The sequence below is a fragment of the Odontomachus brunneus genome, unplaced genomic scaffold (genome assembly GCF_010583005.1).
Source record: "Odontomachus brunneus isolate Ranch 3 - 2012 unplaced genomic scaffold, Obru_v1 Obru_scaffold_094, whole genome shotgun sequence".
Lineage (NCBI taxonomy): Eukaryota > Metazoa > Arthropoda > Insecta > Hymenoptera > Formicidae > Odontomachus > Odontomachus brunneus.
In genome coordinates, this window is record NW_022639544.1 from 598526 (window position 1) to 616291 (window position 17766).

Sequence of the window (17766 nt, forward strand, 5' to 3'; positions counted from 1 at the left end):
TATATATATATATATATATATATATATATGTATATATATATTTATATTTAAGTAAAACAGAAATGAGAAAAAACTACTGTAACTACACCTGCCTCTTGTGAATAAATGCCTATTTGTTTCTTTTCACGTGTCTCGTTATTCTCGGCACGCCGAGGAAACGCCATGCGACCGGAAAAATGCATGTGTTACAGCAATACTAATAACATAAGTAAATTAAAATTAAGAATATATGAATATGTAGAAGTGTCAGAAGTGACGGAGATATGGAGTGAAGCATAATCGCAAGACGTTCGCAAAATGGACTTTTATTAAATAAATATTGTCGTCATATAATCAATCAGATCAAGAGTCACGCAATTGTCATACAGTCTCGATCACACACGCACTCCGAAGGGTAAAGGTACTAAGTACAAACGATCCTATCGTGCGACACACGCAACGTCATACGTGTTCACACACCCCTATGTACACGTGAAAAGTCACACGAAGGTAGCGCGTCATTACTTTTTCTCGATCGATTTCTCGCAAGAAAGCATAAAGTCCTTAGGCTAGAATTCTTAAGGAGCATCGTTGCAGTCGCCGTTCGATTAGTATTGCCGCGCAAAAACACTCTAGTGATATTGCACTATTGTTGCGTTAAAAGACCGGAATTCACGGCTGGATGTTTGACTTTCATCTCAATAAATACGCTTATCGATTAAACTTTATTTTTCTTTGTTTCGACGTATCGCAGATAATTCGTCGATCCTGACGAACAGAACGATGGACGGATAGCGTGGCCGATTAATTCGACGCAGAAAGTCATCCGAGCTTGTGTTTAAGTAACATTGATCCATACGCGTAACATGGATACGCAATATAAATGCCAACTATCACTCAAAACCGCGTGAGAACAAATTTCTCATCTCGTAGAAACGTTTCGTAACTACGATTTATTAATTACTCTCGTGTATATCAATTTAGCCGTTGACAAGATTTTAAAAAATTTCCTACCAAAATAATCACTAATGTCACAGAGGTCACAACAATGCGCTCGCATAACGTGTAAAAAACCGCGTACGACATTCTTTCTCGATTCTAACGTAAGACACAGCGTATCACAATGTTTCGTATCAACAGTAATTCGACGTTCCCTCGGCGCGAGAGGAACGAAACGAAGAGCTCAAGCAACTTCGTTTTCAGTCCATTATTTGATCAGCTGGTCGCGAGCACGTTTCGAGATAAAAGGTTCCCACTTAGAGATCGTTCTTACCATGGAAAACGATTGGTTCCACGTTGATAAGAATGACGCCACATTTTTGTGCGAGAAGGAAAAAAACGTGCGCGCTTTGCCAATCCTAGTTATTGCGCCTTGCCAAGACTGCTTTCGGGAAACTAATGGGAACATTAACCCTTTGCACTCTTTCGTCACCTTTCGCGCGGCCAATATTTCTCTACTGAAGTAAGACTCGTTACCAATCAAACCTGCATCGAGTGTCAATAAGAAAAAAATTAGGAAATCGCAACAAATTTCCACAGTTTAAAAACATAAATAATATGTATATTAAAACCTTTCGAGCTAAAAATGTTCTGGTCAAATTTCAGAATGGAACCTTCTGATGTTCCTTTAAAGGAACACAGACGATACTTTTCTTTATAGATAAGGTAAGATTGCGTTGATTTCATTCTGTTGATTTCGGTTCATTCTGTTGGTGGTTCGGTTGACATAACATTATTATATACGTCGTCGATAATTCTCACACAAAAAGCTTATGAATTTAAATAAACAATAATGACAGCCGGATTGCGTCGATCAATCGACATGATCAAAAAGTGACGGGTAAAAACGCGGCTGATAGGTACGAGATGAAGGCGAAAAGTACGTTCGCAACGATTAAGCGCATGTCGAGGCGCGCGAGAACGCTTCGCAAGAACCGTCTACGACTTTCGCTACTCGAGGAATCGTAGAAAGTCGGACGTTCCGCATGTTTTTGCGGCAGTAGACGCGCCACTTAAATTCGAATTAGTAGTCCGTCTCGACAAGAGCATTAGTATTAGGCTCTCATCATTAAGAACAATACGTCTGTCGTGAGCGATCACATTCGTCGCTCCACGCGTTACAAAAGCACGACCGAAAATACGGTTCGCTAAGTCTTTTACTATTACGCATCGATGTGTCCCAGCGTTCAGGACAAATTTCAAAATTTACACGAATTCAGCGACAACCTGGCTTAAATCATCATCAATCGTAGCTCTCTTAAAAACGAAATTGCTAATTTAAAATTAGTCCAAATTCGACGTTTCTTCGTGACCGACAGCAACGGCCAAAAATATCTGGGACGCTGTCCCTACTTGCGATAGAACGTAGACCAAGTAATACTATGGCTGTGTTAAACTTTCGTGAAAAGAAAACGCAAGTACACTATCACATAACTCACACTTATCTTCTCTTTATCTTCTGCCCATCTCTTCGTATGAACTTGCACTCTTTGTATGAGACAGCCACGCAGGAACCACAGGTACGGTCTATCGTCGTCAGTCGATCGCGTTCGTAAGTATAGTTAATTCATCGTAACGCTGCTATTGCGCTACGTCACTTTCGTCAAAAGAGCCCGAACATCTTCTTCGTCGAACCAGTGCTCCTCTTCTTCCTGGCCGGCGCGGACACGTCCGAGTTATCACCGTTCTTCATGGCGATGTCATGCGCAGTCGGAGTCAGTTTGCTGCGCACGTGCTCGTCCAACAACGCATGCATGTCCATTTGCCACTGCTCCAGCTGTTGACTCAACTCAACCTTCTGCTTGATAGCTTCCTTCAACTGACTGTCCGCTTGCAGAATATCTATCCGCGTCCTGGCCAACTCTACCTCAACTCGGTTCTGCCTGGCTACTGCCTGGTCTCGCACTTTGTACGCCTTTGCCACAATCTCGTCCTTCGTTAGTTCGGAGTGTTCCATATCACCTCTGGCACGGTCGCGCTCCTCCTTGACGCCGCGCAGCTCCGCTTCACGGACGCTTAGCTTACTCGTCACCTCGAGCAAAGCGTCCGCACGTCGCTTCAGCTCCTCTTGCATCTGTTTGGACTGTTCCCTCGAGTGCTCGAGTTCCTCCCGCACCCTGTGCAGCTCTACCGCGAGTCCTAGTTCGCCAGGGGCTCCCCTGCCCGACAGAGCGAGGTTATAGACCTCCTCGACTAACTCCAATAATGCACCCGGATAATTCGTCTGTAAATCAAACATACATTAAATAAATAAACGTATACATTGTGTATACATTTACTTATTTCATAAATCCTTTATAATTCCCATATTCAGTCTATTATTACAATTCTAGACAAAATCGTAAAATTCGTAACTTGTTTTCGTAAGATACGTAAGAACTTATGAGTAGATCTGCAATTCTATGCGGAGCGTATGTCATATGATAACTCATAAATATCTACGATTTTTCCTGGTTTTTTTCGTAAGCTACAACTTTACGATTTTACGATTTACTCGTATATTTGCATAGAATTGCAGCATATGTGATTAAATAGTTTAAAATTTAATTTAATTTAATTCTCTTAGTTTCATATTTGAAATTCCACGCTAATAAACCCCACTCCGATAAATTTTAGAATTTGACGTTTTAGAGGATAAATTACACACATTAAGCACACTTACCGGTGAGGGGTGAGCCTCCCGCTCATTGCTGCCGACATCCGCCTCGGAGTTGTTGACGATCACGAGCATGGACTCGTCGCAGTCGCTCTGCAGACCGGAGTCATCTTCGCCGCGTCTCAGATGAGCGCACAGCTCCCTCAGTCGCTTCGTCGCCCTCGCCACTTCCGTCCGTAAACCGTCCTCCTGTTCTCCCAACGAACTTCCGCTTTCTTCGCACTCCATCTCCGCCTGCAGGGACCGCGGTGGCTTCTGTATCGAGCCGGACCTAGCCCTCCTTTCCGCCTCGATGGCCGCCAATGACGACGTCAGCTCGTCCCTGGAAGCAACAGCATATTCGATTATGAAGTGACGCAATAATACGTTTTGAAGACGCGGAATTACACAGTGAAGAAAAGACGTGGCGCGTCGCAATAAGAACTACCGCTCGCGAGGCGAATTGCCCAAAAGCACCTTTGAAGCTTGCACCTAATAATGGTCTGATGCACATCGATCATCGACTTGCGAGGGCATGATAACGTCTCGGATGATCAAGTAATGGGGATACTAAACAATATGATATAGATGTGAAAGATACAACCTCCGCTTGTCCCACTTAAACCTTATCGATCGAATATCCTTTAGAAGAAACTTGATGCTGAACCTCCTTGGAATTCGGTAAGATTTAACGACCAGTTGGAAATCGCGTTCAATCGAGCGTTACTCGAGGCGCGTGTCAACCTGAGCATAATGATGCGTGCAAAACGCGGATTCTGCGGGGCCTCACCTCTCCTGCTCGGCCACTCTCGCGCGGTGTTCCGCTTCGTGGCTGAGCCGCTCCAAGGCCGCGGCTCTCTCCTCGGCTTCCTCGAGGGCCGCGATCGCCCTGGCCCTCTCCTCCCGGAGCTCCAAGGACCGCCTCTCTAGCTCGGTCCTTTGTGCCGAGACCAGTTGTACCTGGAACGACGACCCCGTGTGATTCCGAGATAAGACCCACGGAAATACAATTGCGATTTATTGAATCGTCATCTCAAGCTTTCGCTCGTCATCTTGACGAGAGTTCAAGGGTCTCATCTCACCTCTTCGATTAAATCAGAAACGTGAAACGTGTGTAATTAGCAAGAGACGCGGCGCGAAAATGTGAGTCACATTTCCCGAGACACGATATTCGGTCGCTGTTGCAAAACGAGAAAAGAGGGTGTGGCGAGAGAACCAGTCGATCGAGGGTCACGTTCATTTTTACATATTATTCGACTTATAGCACTTTCCCACAGATTACATGAGTATGTTCATGCGCGAACACGGGCACCGATTACTGCTTCCTCCTCATAAAAAGTCCGCTGTGAATTATTCAGCAGACTCGGCCCTACCTGAGAACGCGTTCGGGATTTCCGAAAGGGTAATGATTAATAACAACAGCTTCCGCTCCTTATGAGCCAATTAGGTGGAAAAGAAATTTCAGTAAGGAACTAATAAGATTGATGGACGGTCGCGAAACACGCACAAGAGTTGGAAGTTCAAGTTCTCACCTCATCCCGGAGGATTTCGAGACTGCTCACATGATCTTGCAACGTGGTGTTTCTCAGGGCACATTTTTCCCTCAGCACCTTTACTTCGACGAGCAATTGCTCTTCCTGTTTGGCAGCCTCCCTCAGTTGATCGGCCAGCCTTGTGTTCTGCGCCGTCAGTTCCGCAACCAGGGCGGCCTGGTCGCGTTCCGCTCTCCTCGCCCTCTCATTTTGCTCCTCCAACTGACTCCTCAGCGTCTCCACGTCAGCTTGAAGCTCCAGAGCCCGCGCTTCGCTCTCATCCCTGGCTTCCTCGAGTCTCCTTCGCAGTAGGTGCCTTTCTTGTTCCAAGTTCTGCAAGAAAAGAATATAATTGAATTTACTCTTTTCAACGCGATTGACAAACGTGATCGATGCTGACTCGAAAGACGCGAGGTCGTGAGGCCAAAATAGTCCCTGTAAAAGCAGCACGTTTGACATTCGAAAGGATAGAGACACAAAGAGACTCTCGCTGGTTACACCTTTCACGAGATCGGCGTCTTACATCGTACCGACGTCATTCGGCGGGTTCGGAGAGTAAAAGAAACCCAGTGTGACTCAGTGCACATAAATTACGTCTCACGACGTCCATATGTATGTATACGAGATCCGCACAAGATGGTGCGGATACAGAGTTGAGAACTCGGTGAAAGGGAAGCTCTTAAATTTATTAACATACAATTAAACGCAACTTGGCCGCTTAACCAACCACTTCGCTTTCCACTTGTTCAAGAATCAAGTTTTATCCACAATGAAAACGTATCGCGAGTGTTTCTCCTCCATCTCGCAAGCCGTGAACTGAAGCGATAAAATGGAGAAAACCTCGAAATCGCATTGAATTTTCAAGAGAGAAATGCATTCGCGAACAGCGGAACGTCAATTTTCTTCTTGCGCAATAGTAAAGTAAGAAAAAACAAGAGAAGGCTTTGTATTTAAGCGTAGGAAAGCATAAGATCACTCAACAAGAATTTTCACCAACGAAAGTGCCGACATGTGATCCGAGATAAACTTATATAATTATCATGACGTGAGAAAATTGGTGATGTAAACTTTACTATTCTTTTAATTGCATTTATGAAATAAATATACCGTACTGAATTAATTATTAAACTTACATCAAACAATAATGTGAATCTTCAGTGTATTGATGCAGCAACAAATTTACTAAAAGTTACACTCAGATTTTCATATTGTATTTACACGCATTTTGCACGGGGATGCTTCCGTGCGTAACAAAGAGACACGAGAACTGGTTTCGTCGCGGGTACACACGCTGAGCGATGGCCACACACGTAAGTCGCTTTTGTTCCCACATGGAGTTTCTCAACCCGATGGCCGATAGCATACTCTGCCAACGGTAATAAGACGCAATAGTCGGAAAAAGCGGCCCGATTCTAAATGAAGCGTTAGCGCTAATTAATACTCTCATTTACTAAACGAGGCAATCTCGTTTAATTAGTCGCGATATCCAAAGTTATCTTTGCGCAATCATATTCGTATTACGTAGCACGGTATAATCTCACGTAGTAATACTGAGAAAAAATAAATATACTTCCTAATTGGCCTTTTTATTGATGGATCCAACGGGTTGAAGATGTTTCCGTTCATACTTAGTCTAGATCTGAAATCCTTGAGGATTTTCACCATTTTGTAAACTGTGTCGTTGGAATATTACTAGTCGTCATCCTTCTTTAATTATACAAAATACGTGTATAAAAAAAAATCGACGCGAGTCGATTGTATTCACGCGTGTATTCACATACACGAGTATCAAGCGGCTTAAAGCCGGTGAGCCGTTTATCGAGCTGGACGGTACGGCCTTGGTATCCCATGGTTACTCATCGACCGATCGTCAACATGCCCGCAGGTCTACAGTTCACCGATCCCGAAAGTCCGTGAAAGGCTGGCGAATTCGCTCGAACAATGAATGTTATTCAACATTGTGGAGAAAATAAAAAAAAAGAATAATTTATCAAACACATTAGATATTAAAAAATAAAATAATATCTACATGTTGGTATTAACTATCTTTCGACATAAAATATCAAATCGTGTAAACTCCGACAAATAAAATAAAAATTCGTCTCTATCTGCAATGTTATCGAATTAAATTGGAGCGGTCCTTTCTGATATTGCGCTTATATTTTGAAAATGTGTGTTTGTAAGGGTGAAATATGTATTGAAAAATGACATATTTGAAAGACCTAAGTGGAAAGCATAGTTGGAAAGGACATCGACAAAACTCTGCTCGGAAACGTTTCTTAAATGTTTGAAATCATTTATAGTTTCGGGGATATTAGCTTACACAAATTATTAGCTTACACAATATTAGTTTACATTTGCATCTGAATTTCCTTCGAGAAGTTGTTCCCATCCTTAAACATGCAAGAAAACGCATATGAAAGAAATGCATCTTTTATTTTTAACTATTGCACCCGGCAATTGAGCCGGACAAGTTTTATCGGCCATCTGTGGCCTTCGAGCGTGGTTACTTCCTTCACCATTGCACCATGACTTATGCAAACGAAGTACGAAACTCGACAAACGCAGGCCGCAGACAACCGCAATAGTGTCCAGAGCCTCTCAACTACCTTTGCAATTTGGAAGGATATCAAGTACCATGAAAATTTGGACGAAAACATATTTTAAATGTTTAAAATAATTCATGGTTCCAGGGATATTAGCTTCCAATTATTTGCACCCGAATTTCCTTCGAGGAATTGTTTCCATCCTTAAACGTGCGAGGAAACGTAAAGAAATGCATGTCTCTTATTTCCAGCTGCTGCACAAGCGTCCAAAACTCCTCAAAATCGCAGTAAGAGACACTTTCATATATTTCCGTAGAGAAAAAAATACCACGGTTCGATGGAATGTGCACCTCCGCTGTTAGACGCATGAGTCACAAATCTCGACGTCCCGTTCTCCGGGCTACAGCGAGCAACGTTGCTCCGAATGCGGTGGTTGCGCGCCGGTTCTTCGTCGTTGTCGTCGTGTAACACAAATACTCCGCCAGCCAGAAACACCGGTACTTACGGAAATTCGCACATTAAAGTCTCCCAGAAGCGCGACGATGAGTCATTGTCGCGAGCCGGGCAATTTTTGCCAATCGTCTGTGGCCTTCGAGTGTGGTTACTTCCTTCACCATTGCACCATGACTTATGCAAACGGAGTCCGAAACTCGACAAACGCAGGTCGCAGACAACCGCACGAATTGCGAAGTACATTCGGAGCAGATTTAAATATTTATCAAATTGTGCGTACTATATAAAAATTCAGAAATCACGCGAAATAAAAATTCAGTCTATTGCGACGTGAGTCGCATATATTCTCCATATATTCACCATATATTCTCTTCATATAGAACATTGATATGTAACAGATGGAGTGCAGAAATTAACTCGAAAATTCCGACGGATTTTAAGGGCGGAACGCGAAGGATGTTAAAGATAGATCAACGGGCTCTACGATCCGTGTCCTTGTCGAATCAAGTCCGTATACACGACTGCTATTTACCAACGTTATCGAACGTAACGTTATCTATGTATTTGTTGCCAACACGATGCGCAATGAGTCACAGATCCATGACCGTCGTCGATGCGGTTCCCCGATCTAACGGCTAGCCGCGTCCGCAATTTGCGCAAAATACAATACGCGGCACGCGAGCGGCGTTTACCACGCGTCTAAATAATTGCACACGATTGCGTCTCGCCACGGCATTGCCTTGCGAGTGGATGTTCCTGCTCGTGACTCACGACTCCTGTCTAATTTTCGATCCTCCTCTCGTCTTATTCTTGCGACACCGATGGCATCAGCATCGCCGATAGGGATGACGACACAACGCGAAATAAAAATTCAGTCTATTGCAACGTGAATCACATATATCACCACGGGGGAGTCGCGAGACTTGCGCGACTGGTACGAATATATTGCTATCCTCAATTTAGTTTGCCCTGTTACGACGGAGCTTCGTGCCTTTCGTGCTCGCGCTTCATAAATATAACGCATATATCAAACCAAATGATATATTAAAAATGTCGTCAATATATAAAATATGTTTCTTAATCCTGTTGTACAGTGGGCTACAAAACGGTTCAGACACTATGAAGTTAGAAACTCATCAAACTTCTATCTAGAAATTATTGTTACTTTGTTATTATTACCTAAAATTGAGAGTCATTGTTACTGACGAGCTCTCTTGCTCAGTAATTGTATTATTAATTATTATTATTATTATTTATTATTTTTTTAGTGTTTTTAGTTATATTATTAGTTATATTATTAATTATGTTATTGTTGCGAAAACCTCCGTCAGTAATAATTCTCAATCTTGTTTGATGAAGTTCTCAACTTCATTGTGTCTAAACCATTTTGTGAGTCACTGTACGGACAAACAACATCAGTATATCAATTGCATGTTAATTTTTAGGGAGAAGCCTTTAAAATACGTTCGCGACACTGATTTCTGGCACCATATTTTATTTGCATAAGATGCTTTATAAAGCATATTTATAACAGTAACGTTTATGAAAACTTCTTTCAAACTTAGAATGTCTCTGACGTATGATGTAAATTAAAAAAATTAAACTTGCAATAAAAGAGTGGGATTGTAAACGTTTTTCGATGAAACTCAAGTTTAAGCAGCGATTCCCCTTTTGAATATTCTGCAACTTTTGTTCCAAAACGTTGTAAAATCGCGCGATCGATGGGAAACGGATATTTCGCTTTCGTTGCAAAACGCGTCGATCTCCTGCCCGCGTCCGATCTAATTACACGGTAGGACGGGTGAGACCTCCGTGGCGCAAATACCGGTCGACGTCCGGCTCAACGGACATCCCCTCGTTGTTTTCTGCGTCGCCGGACTATTTCCGTTCGAGAGAAACGGGAAGATCCAGAGGAAGTGCCCGAGAGAAATCGACGACCAGCGTAAATGAAGCCAAAGAGCATTAAACGTGTCAAGTACTAATGAGATATTTTTTACCAACTTGTATTAAATACGATCACTTTTCATTTAATTATCTCGCACCATACATTTGTTCATCGCAATGACTATACGTGTGAGAAGTCAACAGTCGATCGGATCTCCCAGAAAATTCACATTCAATTGTTGTAACCAATATTGTTTATTCATACAACGGCATGCTTTGGATCGTGACAACTAAAATTTCTCAGGACACGTCCTCGCCATCGCAATCGCGCGATTAATTGCGGACTAATTACTGTTGCTGTGTTTAATGGACGCAGGCAATGATCGGGCGGTTCAACGCGCGCAAGCATTGCGTTGCACCTCGTTCACTTTCCCTCGAAGAAAACGATAATGCCGAGCGCGCAATCGGACGGAGTAGAGGGGGGCGAAACAGGGAGGTCTGTAATCGCGAGGCAATGGCCTGTGACGAGTCCAGCAGTGATCGTGAGGTAGCGCAACCCGGTCCATCCGTTACGTTGTAAAATGAATGTTTCCAGCAAAAATCGATACTAACAGAATTACCGACACGACAGGTCGTCCCGCGGCTGTAAACAAACGTCCACAATTGTGTAACTTTACGTCGAAAGAAGAAAGGAAGAAGCAGGTCAACCTTCAATTGATCACAGTTCGCAAATATATGTTAATCGCAAATATATTTTCAGTCTTCAATTGAATATATTTTTACTTTAAATACTCACTCTAAGTCTTCAATTATTTTATAAATATCTGTAAATATTTGCAAATATTTATGATCATTAATCAAATATTGGTAAATATTTACTTTAATATTATGTTTTCTCGCTTCTGACGTCATGAATCAAAACTGTCGTGGCGAGGAACCTTGACATGAAATATTTTTCAAAAAAGAAAATTTTCTTAAAACCTTAGCTTTTCATGAAAACAATTGTTTATTTTATTCAAATAAAAGAATTTAGATTTAAGTAAATATATGTTATTAGTATCCTGAATAAATATTTTGTATTTTTTACATATTTTTAAGTATTTAATATTTTACTATTAAGTATATCGTGCCGTAGTGAATTAAATTGAATAAAAGTCGAATTAAATTAAATTTAATTAAAATCTCTCTCGTCTCCAAAATTCTATAGAGTTCAATTTCTCGTTTTCTTTCCAACTGCTCGCAACTGTGCAATCGGCAATTAGCGACAACGAATACGCATCAAGTGATAAGTACGTCACGTAAAGCCCCCGCTTGCGCACGAATGAATCCATATATGAACAACAGTGAAGAAACCCACGACGATCGTTGTTAAGCGTTGCATAATTTCTCACGACGTGTGTTTATCAGCAGGAGTTCCCGATCTGAAGAAGCCGACTAACTGGATCAGGTCACGGCGAGCTAATCGATTCCATTACCGCGTTCGTGGGAGAAAACTCATGCCGGCGGCTATGTTCTTTGTACGTGGAGGCTGCTATTACGGGCGCCATCGAATTTGTTATTCATAGCTACGATCTCAAGGAAGAGGCCGGTAATTACTCGTCGGAGAATGCGCCGAACAACGACGGCGCGCACACGCGAGCATTCCGATTCGCGAGACTTACAGGGGCTTGACCAGAGGTGCCCATTTGCCTCCGATCAAAGCTCGCGCAATGTGGATCATTTCACGAGAATTCGAGCGAGCAGGTGTTATTTTGAACGCGAGTCTCCTCCCATTGAGGCGATTTTAGCATTTCGTTTTCGTCGCGACAACCCATGGTGTACCACGCAGATTAATTTCCACCAGTTATTCCAGTTTGCGGGTCGTTCAACTGCAAACTGTTCGACCAGAAATCTTTGTGGAATATGTGGGTTGTTCGAAAAGTATGTGTTACCTAATACAAAGATAACGAGATAATTTGCTAAATTCTTCATTACTGTATTTCAAAGCCAAAGAGAAACCAAGTCTAGACGGCCTCAGGGATATGTTACTCATGTGCTTTTTTTAGTATTCATCTTGAAATAAAATCGCAAAATGGCCCTTTTAGAATATAAATACTTCTCCTTGAGTTTCATCAAAATCAGAATAATATTATAGTTAAAAAAATTAGAAAAATTGATTGAGTAGTACACGGAAAAAAATAATTTTGCTCTTTTAGCAAAATAGTCGTTGCTACTGCATATTCGTAGTGATATGAAAAAAATTTTGTTGACGTAACTAATTTTACAAATTAGTCGTTATCAGAACAGAAATAGTTTCGTTGCCAGGATAGAAAAAATTTGTTGAGTGTATTTGTCCTAATAATCACGTTAATTTGTTATTGATGCAAAATAATGTATCCTTAGCAAATTTATTTGCTATCGAAGCAAAACTGCAACTGTTTATATAAATCCATCATGGTTCTTATAGCAAAATAATTTGTAGATTCAGCAAATTATATCCAGCAAATAATGATTAGTACTCTTAGCAAATTTTTTTGCTTAGCAAATCTTTTTACTTAACAAATTTTTTTGTCCATATAATAACGAAAAGATTTTCCTAGGCCAGAAGAAAATTTACTACGCCAGCAAATTATTTTTCTCCGTGTAGTAAAGTAAATTTTCGAGTCTCTCGAAATCTTCTATTAATATTCTCCATCGTGAGTAAATAAAGTTAAACTATATGTTACCAGATAGAATAAAATTTCTTGCAAGTGTATGATATACTGTTTTGGATAATCAAAGCAATTCTCATTCATAAAATAATTGAAATCAAACATATCGACGAGCACGTACTTTTCGATCTTCGTATTATTCAATCTTTGCTGAACCGTGACAAAGTATCGTGCACGTGCTTCACACGCATCGCGACAGCTGTACTGCCAATGAAAATAACGAAAATGAACATAAGCGCGCGAATGTGAAAAGAGAGATTAGGTCGGCGGCTATTGCGACATTCTCGTTAACAACGTATTCGAGGAGGTTCGGAAAAAGAATCGAGGTAACTGGGCGGAAATGCAAGACGCAATCATCGTACAACGTGTGTTTCCCCGATTCTCTCAATTCGAACGGTGAATATGCGTATGTACGTAATCAAAAGTGCAGCATTTTGACGATGATACGCGATAAACGCGATACTGATGACGTTCGGTAAAATACGTCGCCGATGTGACGACACCGAAGGAAGTGGGATACATTACTCAGCAGTTTCTAGGCTCCATCTCGCGACACACTCGGCAATTTTCAATAATTACATAATTGCCGATGCGTTCATTACGAGTGCTCTTTATAACATCGCGCGCCCACTTAACGAGCCCTGCTTGGTAACGATTCCCTGTCCATTTCTAGACCACAGCGTAACTACAGTATAGGTGGAACAAGAGAGTGCAGTTAGTTACAGTTAGCCGCTAATCGACAGCGATGCAATCGGCTGCAAAGCTTGCGCAGTCTTAACGCTCCTTGAAATGTCTTTAGGCATCGAATTGGCATAGCTATAGAATGAATTGGCATTTTGGATAGACGCGCGTTATTCGATTCAAGAACTATCGATTGACACACAATACGATAATGAATATTTCCATTGAAATTTTGTGGATCTCGTATGGTGTGCACGGAGAACATTATATAGTTGTTTTTCTTCATATAAATTCCTTTCAATTTTGCTATGTTTCTAGCAATGCAGGAAACTGTCAGTAATATCTATATTAAATAAAAAATAAAATAATTAGAGAAATACAATAATGTTGAAAAAAATTATAATAACTTACACAAAAAGTACTTGGCGTGTCTTTTTTAATATTACATCAATAATTAATATAATATTTTGATAGTCATTAAAATAAGAGAATCGTTTGCCTATAAAAAAAGGTACGCCAAGTGCTTTTTGTGTAAGTTATTATAATTTTTTTCAAAATTATTGTATTTCTCTAATTATTTTATTTTTTATTTAATAATATATTACTAACATATTAATAATATATTTAATTTATAAATCAAGCGCCGCAGTCGCGGCGCGACGCCGAGTACGTATGAAACAAAATAACGCGACGTGTAAACTTATCTGGGTCGATTGGTCTTCCGAGTCAAATATCTCAAGTACGAAAACTATAATCGAAAATCTGATGAAAGTTTTCTTATATAATGTTTAGCGCGTGCGTAATTTGCACCAAGTTTGATGAGCGAATTCGGTTGCTTGCACTAGTGCGCACTGAGTGCGCACTAAGGCTTGTTCATAGTATGTTATTATATTTAAAGATTATCTTAAATAAATTCTCAAATATTTTTAACCAGTAATATAATATGTACAATATTTGTACGAACCATTTTATTAGCTAAAATGTTTTTAAATATGTATTTAAGATACGATCTTAAATATAAGAATGTACTGTAAACAAGCCTTAATGCGCACTCAGTGCGCACTAGTGCAAGCTACCGAATTTGCTATAAGATTGGTGCAGGCAATACGGAAATCTCGAAATCTTGCCCGCAAAAAGTCCTTTTTATTTTCGCGCAGATTCTCAGATTTTTTCAGACACACGTACACACGCACGTAAGCGAATGAGTTTGTCCATCAAGCCGCATTTGCATCGCCAAACGATTCAGCTTCGGATCACACGTATACGCACACAAGCGATGCGCGTTTGTCCGTCAGATTGCGTTTGTAACATATATAGACTGCAATAAGCAGCATGTTTCTATAATGATTGTCATTGATTCACGAATTTATGTTAGGCTAGAGAAAAAGATTCATAATCGACCATTAGATGTACATATCAAGCTATATTTATAATTTCACGTACATTTTCTTATAGTTTTATATCAATCTACGCTTGTGATGTCCGCGATCTGCACTGCAAACGTGTAATCTGAATTTGAAATTAATTGATGAGAAAGAAAAGATTTCCGTAAGTAAAATATTATAAAATTTTCTTCATAGACTGCACCAATTAAAATGGATGTATATTACGTGCGCAATAAATATTAAATCGATCATGCATCTTTTCGTCTAGTATAAACACGTAAATAAAATAAAACAATTTCATTGATAAATTTAATAAAATATATGATTGTAAAGGACGATTAGAGCCAAATGTTAACGTTGAATTATAGTGAACAAAGAAACAAAGAATAAATAAAATACAATAAACTCAGAATTTATTCCCGTAATGTTTCGACCATGGGATGTGGTCCTTTTTAGGCGATGTACAATGTAAAGTCAACCGATAGTCATTGAATTATAACTCACAGTTGTTATCGGAGTTCAAATTAGATGTGTGTGGCAATGTTAATCGTTGGTCCATGAACCCATCACATCGATGTTCATAAGCAAAAATGTGAAGAAAAGAGAGTTCCACAACACAACAATCAAGCAGACACATCAATGAATGATTGGTACTCTTTGTAGAGAAAACTTAGTATAATTGAAAAAAAGAGATAATAATAACAAAAAATACTTTCATTTTAAAATTATTTAAAATAATGCTAATATAACAAAACGTTTAAAATCACAAATTTAAAAATTAAAGGTGTATCTACGTCAAAGATACATATAGGCACAGATATATATAAACTTATTAGTATTATTATTATTAATTTTCCACAATGGACATAGCTAATGGACATTATATAAACGTTGTGCGTAATAAGCACACAAAATGGATTTCAATTAATAATTCCACAATAAAAAAATGCAGTTAGCCACGAAATTCCAAAAGTGCATACATTTTCTTTGCTGTAAAAATAATGTAAAAGATTTGTACCTAAATAATCTACAAAAAGCAGTGAGATCGTAACAAACAGTCTTTACAAAAGAAAAAAAAGGACGCCGAGTACGTATAAAAGAGAAGAACCAAATAAAAAATACCAAACAAAAAAGAGCAAAACAAAAATCATTATCATAACACAAACTACAAAACGCAAAAAAATGTTAACTTAAACAAAGTGATGTTTTAAATTCATTTAATTAAAAAAAGAAGTGAGATCAATATAATTAACCAAGTACGTATATGTAAGTATTTATTACACAAATAATTGTGTGATAAATATACTGTGTGATATTATAATGTTCAGATATTTTGAATAAGAAAAAAAATTTTTTTATCTATTATGTCTTATGTCAATTTGTTGTTTTATATATCTATTGGGACACAGCATCCTTAATAGCATATATTTCACATATGTTTTCTAAATGTATATACCATTTCATAACCGTTTGTAAAATGTTTCCCACACGTTTCTAAATGGTATATACTAATACTGAGACGTTTTTATGTAGCATACCCTAATTCATCATATTTTATTAATATTAATAATTGAACGCTAAAATATCGAAGTATCAAATTGAGAAAAACTTAACATCAAGGATCTAACCATAAAATAATTCAAATAATTCATTTTTATAAAAAATGCGTCTCTCTCTCTCTCTCTTATTATTTATTTTTTATATATATATATTTATTTATTATTTTATTATTTACATTCTGATATTATTTATATTACGTCTAGCTTATTTAATTTAATAAATTACGAGTCGGTAAATTGGTAATCGTAATATATATCTCCTTTTTTCTTTTTTACCTTTTTATTCTCACCGTATTTATTTTTCTTACGGTTTTTTTTTGTAATAGTTTAATATTTACTGCATTTAGATCTCTTTCTTTCTCCCTTTCCCCCTCTCTCCCCTTTCCTCTCCCTCTCCCACCCCCTCTGTTTCTCTCACACACAGTCTCTCCCTTTCTCTCTTTACAACACTGTTTCTTCCTTTCTGTCTAATAATGAAATGTGACGATAACAACGTACTCTTTTTTATGAATAACGAGTAATAATAATAAATTACTTTTAAAAATTAACCTTTCCTATTTTACTATCTTTATTTTATATATTCTTGTTTCGTTTCTATTTTCTGTTATTTATCTATCTATTACTGTACTATCTTCTCTCCTTACATTTTCTCTTTTTTTTCCCGCTTTCTGTACTTTCTTTCTTTCTTTCTTCCTTTCTTCTTGTTTTGTTTAAAAATAATAAAAGTATAACAAACAACATAAAAAGTATCCTAGTAAAATAATAACAAAGGACATAAAAAGTATCCTAGTTCTATATCCTTATAAATTATCCTATATTATATAAAGCAATATTTATTTATTATTGCGGCAGACAAAAAATGTATTTATTTATCTATTTATTATCTATCCTTTTATTTATTCATTCTCTTACTGACTGATATATTCCTCTTGTCTTTTCATCTCGCTCTCTTATAGTTTTTTTTATCGTCTTATCATTTATCTTCATTTTTTCTATCTCTCCTTCTTCTTGCACATTCTCTCCTTTCTCTCTTTCTTTTCTTCTCCTTTTCTTTTCCTTTCTCTTTTATCTCCTTATTACTTAATTTAGCTATAAAAAGTAAAAACGAAACAAAGTATTCAAGTTTTATATCGTTATATATTTTTATGCATTCGCCGATACTTATGATATTATCCTTATTAATTCCATAACTTTTCTTCAAAATTATCACGGTAAACATACTTCGCAACTTTTAAAACTACTATACATTGAAAATATAACCTCCTTATAACCCCATTTTCGTACGCACGAAATGTCAATCGACTCCGTCGTGATGACAGTTAGAAGTCGGTAAATCGGTAATCGTAACACTTAGAGTCACTCTAAGCAAAGTTTGGCCAATAAGGGAGAAACTTTTGATTGGTCCGCTATGTTTCGTCAAATT

The 17766-nt window shown here is 38.7% G+C and overlaps 1 protein-coding gene across 4 annotated transcripts in view; it reads right to left on the reverse strand.

Annotated features, from left to right (window-relative positions):
* Positions 1-289: 289 nt before the first annotated feature.
* LOC116848395 (bicaudal D-related protein homolog) overlaps positions 290-17766 on the reverse strand; it is a 38329-nt gene continuing 20852 nt past the window's right edge. For all 4 annotated transcript variants that reach the window (XM_032824440.1, XM_032824439.1, XM_032824438.1 and 1 more), the window contains 4 exons: positions 5146-5478; positions 4404-4573; positions 3641-3956; positions 290-3202 (listed from right to left, as the gene is read on the reverse strand). In XM_032824440.1, the coding sequence (XP_032680331.1) occupies positions 2582-3202; positions 3641-3956; positions 4404-4573; positions 5146-5478 (1440 nt within the window). In that variant the 3' untranslated portion in view covers positions 290-2581. The remainder of the gene's footprint in view (positions 3203-3640; positions 3957-4403; positions 4574-5145; positions 5479-17766) is intronic.